At 51.0% G+C, this 7154-nt stretch overlaps 1 protein-coding gene across 1 annotated transcript; it reads left to right on the top strand.

The window, feature by feature from the left end:
• The first annotated feature begins 5524 nt into the window (after positions 1–5524).
• LOC127779996 (cytosolic sulfotransferase 12-like) lies at positions 5525–6876 on the top strand. The gene has a single exon (XM_052306938.1). The coding sequence runs from the start codon at positions 5563–5565 to the stop codon at positions 6592–6594; it is 1032 nt and encodes a 343-aa protein (XP_052162898.1). The 5' UTR covers positions 5525–5562; the 3' UTR covers positions 6595–6876.
• The last annotated feature ends 278 nt before the right edge of the window (positions 6877–7154 follow it).

The raw sequence follows: 7154 nt of genomic DNA, 5'->3' as shown, positions 1-7154 counted from the left end.
TTGCACTGCTTTTCTTCCTGCATCATCATTAGCAGCAAACAGCAACATGTGTGTGACATGTATGAGAGGATGGGATGAGGAGGCGACAAACAAATTAATAGAAGCATCGGCTATTTGGAAACGAAGATGAACAGACGGGTGGCAGCGTGGCTGCGCAGGGGGTGGGGCGTCTGGGGAAGGACAAGCGGCAAGGCGCAGCTGGCGCGCGCGGGGGATGGGGAGGCAACGCGGCGCTGGGAGAAGCGATATATTAAACTATTTGTTATTTTTAGATGGGACAATTAATTATTTATCACTAAACCCATATCTTATAGATACATTTGGACACATGTGTTATTGATATATGGGTGTTAAATAGTAAAATGCTTAATCTAAAAAGTGATAAATAGTTAAATGCCCCTATAATTAGTGACAACACTACTGGTCTACTGCATTGTTGGGACCGTGGGAATATGGAACAGGAAACACACCGACGCCTCCACAAGCAAGGGCTAAAAACAACCTTCATTCTACTGACGTGGGAACATTGAAGGAGAGAACCCACCATGTGTTCAATCAAGAGGAATCAACAACAGAACAACTAATCAAACGTATTATGAAGGGGGTTAAGATGCTGATACATAGCAAGAATATTACTTCAACCCCGATTTGTAACGGTATTTTTATTTGAATAATCACCGGAGGGGAGAGATTCCTCACCTGAATCTTTCATTGCCAAAGAAAGATAGTTCTGAGTTACAGAGATTGGGCTATACCAGCGGCAAGCCATTACAGATTAAACAGAAAAAGGGAAGGAGATATAAAGAATACAAAAGAGAGGCCACCACCTTCCCAAAGAGACAACAATTGATGTTAGGCACCTGCAAAAAACCCAACCAAAAACCAGAGCAACCTAAAGCTATCACCCAAGCTCATCAACAAACATTTTCTTATGCAGACTTGGAAACGCCAGTACTCCTCACTGAAGGGCCTTTCTGCCACAAGGTTAGCTTGGTTTAACAGCGACCAAAAGACTGTGGAAGTCAAAAACCACCCGCATCAGCCATCAAGAATTCAACTTAAACTTGTTGCTGCTTGGATCAGTGCTTGCTGACGCAATTTGTGGGAAGGAAGCCCCAGAAGAGGGAGGGCCACTGAAGGTTGTGGCCATAGGCCGCCCGCATCGAGTCTTCTTCAATCCGACTATAACAATTGCTTGCAAGTTCCATGCCCTCCAACGTCCTTTCGAGGAAGGAAGCCTCAAAGGAGGAAGGGCCGCTGAACAATGTGGTTGAGGACATGCCAAGGTAAAGAGAGGACACGAACAGGGAGCTAGACAAGAGAGAAGTGGTAGATGGGGGGACCCTACGGATGGAATTCCAACAACTGCGACAGCAGGGAAGTGCTTAAGACCAGATGCTAAGCCAGTCGAAAGAGAGCCACCAGTTCTAACAACAAAGACCTAAGCCATCAAGCAAGGAGCATGCCTAAAAGAGATCCAGAGAGAGGTGAGGCACGAGCAACACCTAGATGATGGATGAAAGCCTAGCTGGTCAGGGCAAGGAGCAACGCAAGGATCGGTGACTAGAGAGACATCACAGTTACAGAGCACCTCAAAGAGGAGGAAGGACAAAGGAGGGAAGATGTTGCTGGGCAAGGTCGCAGGCACCGAAGACCGCAGCCGTCGAGGCCACAGCCCGCCGCCGGCACCACAGAGCCGACCACGAGCCGCGGATCGGTGCACCGCCAGCCGGGACCAGCTACGGCGCACAAGCTGTCGAGGCCAAAGCCTCCACCGCCGGCCGTAGGGGGTGGGTGGGTGGGGGAGACGAGGCCAGCCGCCGGACGCCATCGTAACCTCCGCCACCGCGGCCTCCGCCGCTAGCCTTCGCCACCGCTACCTCTGCTGCCAGTCACCACCGCGTCTTCCGTGCGCGCCGACCTCCTGCGCCGGCTGCCGCCAGCCGCCGAGTCGCCATACGCCGCCACCTCCGCCTCCCATCGTCACCGCACGGGAGCGGCTCGCTCCAGCCAGATCCGGCGTGGAGGCGTCGGATCCACCCACGAGGAAGCCGGATCCGGCCGCGGCTGCGTCGGATCCGCTGCCTCCACCCCACGTCATCGGACTCTCCTCCGCGCGCCGGCCCACCTTCCACGCGCAGAGACGGGGCGCCATCGAGTCTTGGCCTCGCCGCCGCCATCCCGGCTGGCTGCACGGAACTCCGGTAGCACACTCTGGCAGCGGCGAGGGGAGGGAGAGGAGGAGAAAGTGGCGGTGGGGGCGCTAGGTTTTCCCCCGAGTCGCCCACTCCCCGAGTCGCCCGACAGTTTCTTCATTTGTAACAGTATTGATAGACCAGAGTCTGTCACGCGGGCGATGCGGGGGCCAGCAGTTTCTTCATTTGTAACGGTATTGATAGACTAGAGTCTGTAACCGTGCATGTATAGTCAGCTTCCTTGCGCAAGTGGATCAGGAAGGATGACGACTCCGTTTTTACATCACTAGAGAAATTCGCAGGGAATTTTTCTTAAAAAAATGGTGAGGAAGATACGAGAACAGAATAATTTGAGAACCCAAGCAATGGCCTTGCGGCTTGTTTGGTTATTACCCTGATAAGAATTTGCCTGACCTAAAACTAGCCTGACTTATCTTAGTCCTTGTTTGGTTGCCATACTGAGAGCTCTTCTCCTCGGCCTTGGCCTGACGGACCCGGGCAAGTGATTAGCCTGAGCTCTACGCACACGCGCGCAACATAAATTAATGATAACCCATTGGAGCGAGTGTTAGAAAACGATCGGCAGATAAACGATAAAAAACAATAGAACAATCGGCAGATAAATGATAAAGAACGATAGATCAATCACGAAGACACGAGATTTAACGTGGAAAACTCTCCTAAAACAGGAGAGAAAAAAACCACGGGTGCCAGTCAACAATGATCTTCACTATATTAGGTGAGATTACAATACTGAACAGCGGCTTATAGGAAGTATATATATAGGTGAAACCCTAAAAGGATAACGTTCTATATCGCTTCGCTCCAGCCCAAGCCTCTAGCGACGGGCCTCCGCTTCGCTCCGTCCGAAGTTGGTGTTTATATGTGTGTAAATAAATTTGTATCACAACTCACCGGCGAGGACCCCCGTGCGCAGCATGAGGCCCATAGCACCTCCACACCTTCGCCGCCATTGTCGTCATGGCGAGAGAAGCCCAAACCTCCGCTGTCGTACGTCGCCGCGTGAAGCCCAGACGTCCCATCCGCCGCTGTCGTCGTTTCCTGAAGCTCCACTGCAGTGTCGTCGCCGCGCTAGATTTGGCCATCGCTATCGCACCGAAGCCACCGACTGCTGCTTGCTAGATTCGGCGTTGTGCGCGCGAAGACGCCGCGGACGCTTAGCTAGGATGTTGATTCGCTGAGTTCCGGTCACGCGGCCTGCCTTTCCGCACGAAGCACGCAACAGGTCAGCAGGTATTGTCTTCGATGGAAACAGATCCTCTAACTTTGTATAGTCTGCAGTTGTGCCACTGATATGTGGGCCCCACTTTAGTATGGCCCACATGTCAGTGGCACAACTTTAAACTGCATAACGTTAGAGGAGTCTCATCTATCTTCGATGCTGGGTGTTCCCAACCCTTCTCCCTCATATTCTGCGTACACACTTTTAAATTGCTAAACGGTGTGTTTTTTTTGCAAAAAGTTTCTATACGAAAGTTGCTTAAAAAAATCATATTGATCCATTTTCGAAAAAAAAATACTTCCTCCGTTTCACAATGTAAGTCATTCTAGCATTTCCCATATTCATATTGGTGTTAATGAATCTAAATAGATATATATGTCTAGATTCATTAACATCAATATGAATATGGAAAATGCTAGAATGACTTACATTATGAAACGGAGGGAGTACCTAATACTTAATTAATCACACGCTAATAGACCACTCCGTTTTTCGTGCGCAGGAGATTTGTTTCTCAACTGCCCACAACGAACACAGCCTTTGACATGAAGTTGGAGTTTAATTTGATGCATTCTCCTAATTGTTTCCCCTCTTTAGATATGTGATAGATTTGTCATTTGCACATGGAAAGCTAGTTAGCAGATAGATTTTTGGTGGGCAATGCATTCTTGCCAATCCCACATTGATAATTGATGGTGGGGAAGCACAACTTAAAAGATAGTCTCATCCATTAGACAAGTCTTTTGGATTGTATAGTCTTAAGACCTAAAATTGTGGCCTCAGTCAAGCCTGTGGCAGAGCAAGCCCAATGTGATTCGGGTGACCCACAGTAAGTGAGCCAGGTTGCGCACTCTAACAAATATTTTGCATCTTATTCCGATTATCACTTGACTTAGGGCCTATTTAGATCCTCCAAAATGGCAAAAGTTTTATCATTTTGGAGCACTTTTTTGCCATTTTAGATCTAAACACTAGTAGCAAAAGTTGGCAATTTGGCATTTGTCATTTGCTAGTCTAGGGTAGCAAATTTTGCGAAAAATGCTCTGGGACCATGCGCGTGCTCTCTCTCTCTCTCTTTCTCTCTGGTACTAAAATGGTAAAACTTTAGGATGCATCTAAACACCAACTACATGCCAAATCTTTTCCCACCAAAACTTTTACCATTTGCCATTTGCTATTCCAAATGAATCAAAACGGGCCCTTAGCAAAAATTATGTACCGCCTAATCATACTTCTCAGGCGGCAGCTGCAAATCGAACAATCAAATATCCCGACTGCCTGACCAGGCAAAAAAGTAGGGGGCTGTTTGGTTGCTGCCCTCGCCTGGAGACCATTGCTCAGGCAGGTCGATCCGACCGCAGGCGACCAAAATCGGACGCCTGAGATCGACGCCTGAGCCAGGCGCGAATCTGAGGGCAGCAAGCAAACGCGCCTTAGAACTCATCTGTTAGGCATGAAAAAAATCTCAGGTATGCTGTTCAGGATACCATGGTCAGGCGGCAGCTGCAAATCGAACAATCAAATATCCCAGCTGCGCAAAAAATAAGGGGGTATTTGGGAGAGAGGGGCTAAAATCTCAAAAACATAAGTCCCTCCTATAAGAACTTATATTTTTGTGAGAGGGACTAAATTGTTTAGCCCCACTTTAATCCCTCCAACCAAACACCAACTAAAGCTCATCTGTCAGGCATGAAGAAAAGTGTCAGGCATGGTGTTCACTGTTCAAGTGTTCAGGATACCATGATCACACAAAAAATAGAACTCATTGGAGAACTGTCAAGCATGAAAATAAATATCAGGCATGGTATTCAGGATACCAACCAAACAGACCCTTGATGCCAGCATGATCGAAGCATGGAACTGGCCTGTTGGGCTTGCTGAAATGGGCCGAGATCAAGGCCCATTAAAACGCCACGTGGTCACGTGGAGCGCTGCTCTCCCTCCTTGGCGGGCACCCCAAGCTTAGCACGCACCGTAAAGTCCAAATTTGACCAGTCAACAAGTCAAAGAAAGGCACAACTCCACCTTATCATCTCCACTATATAAAATTCATTTTCGATCGATCGATCGCTCACTCACCCACTTGTCTCACACTCTCACTGAGCTCCTCTGCTTCTCGCATCCATGGCCGCCGCCGCCACGGGCCCTGTCCCCTTCAAGGACGCCGACGACGACGGCACGCTCGCCGCCGCCGAGGCGCGCTCGCCTCTCCCGAAGGAGGAGTTCGGCGACCTCGTCGCGGCGCTGCCGCGGAAGGAGCAGTACCTCGACGGGCGGCTCTACGAGGGGTTCTGGCTGCCGGAGCACTACGCGCCGGGGATCATCGCGTTCCGCCGCCGCTTCACGCCGCGCGCCGACGACGTGGTCCTTGCCAGCTACCCCAAGTGCGGTACCACGTGGCTCAAGGCGCTGGCCTTCGCCGCCATGACCCGCGCCGCCTACCCGGCGGACGAACACCCGCTGCTCCGCCTCAACCCGCACGACGTCATCCCGTTCGTCGAGGACGTCTTCACCGACGGCCACGAGGCCAAGCTCGACATGCTCCCCTCGCCGCGCCTCATCAACACGCACACGCCGTACCAGCTTCTCCCGGAGTCAGTCGTCGCCGGCGACGGCGGCGGCGGATGCAAGGTCGTCTACATCTGCAGGGACCCCAAGGACATGGTCGTGTCGCTGTACCACTTCATGCGGCGCCTCCAGCCCGACCTGTCGCTCGCCGGCGTGGTGGAGTCCGTCGCCGACGGCACGGTGCCGTTCGGCCCGATGTGGGACCACATCCTCGGCTACTGGCGGGCGAGCGTCTCCCGCCCGGACCGGGTGCTCTTACTCAGGTACGAGGACCTGCTCCGCGACGGCGCCGCCGGCGAGCACGTCAGGGCGATGGCGAGGTTCATGGGGCGGCCGTTCTCGGCCGCCGAGGAGGCCGCCGGCGCCGTGGCGAGCGTCGTGGAGTTGTGCAGCTTCGAGAGGATGAAGGCGCTGGAGGTGAACCGGCGGGGCACGGCGGGGTCGTACAAGAGCATGCCGCGCGACGCCTTCTTCAGGAAGGGCGTCGCCGGCGACTGGGCGAACCACATGTCGCCGGAGACGGCGGCGAGGCTGGACGGCATCTTCCGCGAAAAATTCCGTGGCACAGGGCTCACCATTGTTCCATGACACGGATCGAGCAGTTGGCCGGCGACGTCGTCGTCAGTCACTGACATGTGGGCCATAGCAAAGTGGGACCCACATGTCAATGACCCAACTGCATGTCAGAGGATCTGCTTCCGTGTGCTTCATTTCATTGTGATTTTGCTGCTGTTTCGGACATTTTTGTTTGGCATCGCTTGTTTTTATTTGTGATTACCCACTTTTCTCGGTTCCAATCATGGAACGGAGATGTGACGAAAGGCGCATCGAATAAAGAAATGAGAGTGATTCGGGCTTGATCATCATCCACTTGATTTTGTGAGCATCATGATACAAATTATTAAATGAAATGATGTATTTTGTACGAAAAACTTTAAAATATAAGATAAATCTATTTCTGAGTTTAAAACAATTCAAACTTCGAGTTATGAAATTAGTTTTTTTATTCGTGTCCGAAAACCTCTTCCGACATCCGGTCAAACGTATGATATGACACCCAAAAATTTTCTTTTCCCCAACTAAACTAAATAAGGCCTTATTTTGTTTGGGCTATTTATTGATTTGGGCCGAGTTTGTTTGTTCGTTTT

Source organism: Oryza glaberrima, chromosome 7 (genome assembly GCF_000147395.1).
Source record: "Oryza glaberrima chromosome 7, OglaRS2, whole genome shotgun sequence".
Classification (NCBI taxonomy): Eukaryota; Viridiplantae; Streptophyta; class Magnoliopsida; order Poales; family Poaceae; genus Oryza; species Oryza glaberrima.
Note: the sequence above shows the minus strand (reverse complement) of the source record. Positions and strands in the feature narration are given on the sequence as shown.

Excerpts from the sequence above, each read along its gene's own strand:
- LOC127779996 (XM_052306938.1), top strand. The coding sequence starts at position 5,563 with ATGGCCGCCGCCGCCACGGGCCCTGTCCCCTTCAAGGACGCCGACGAC.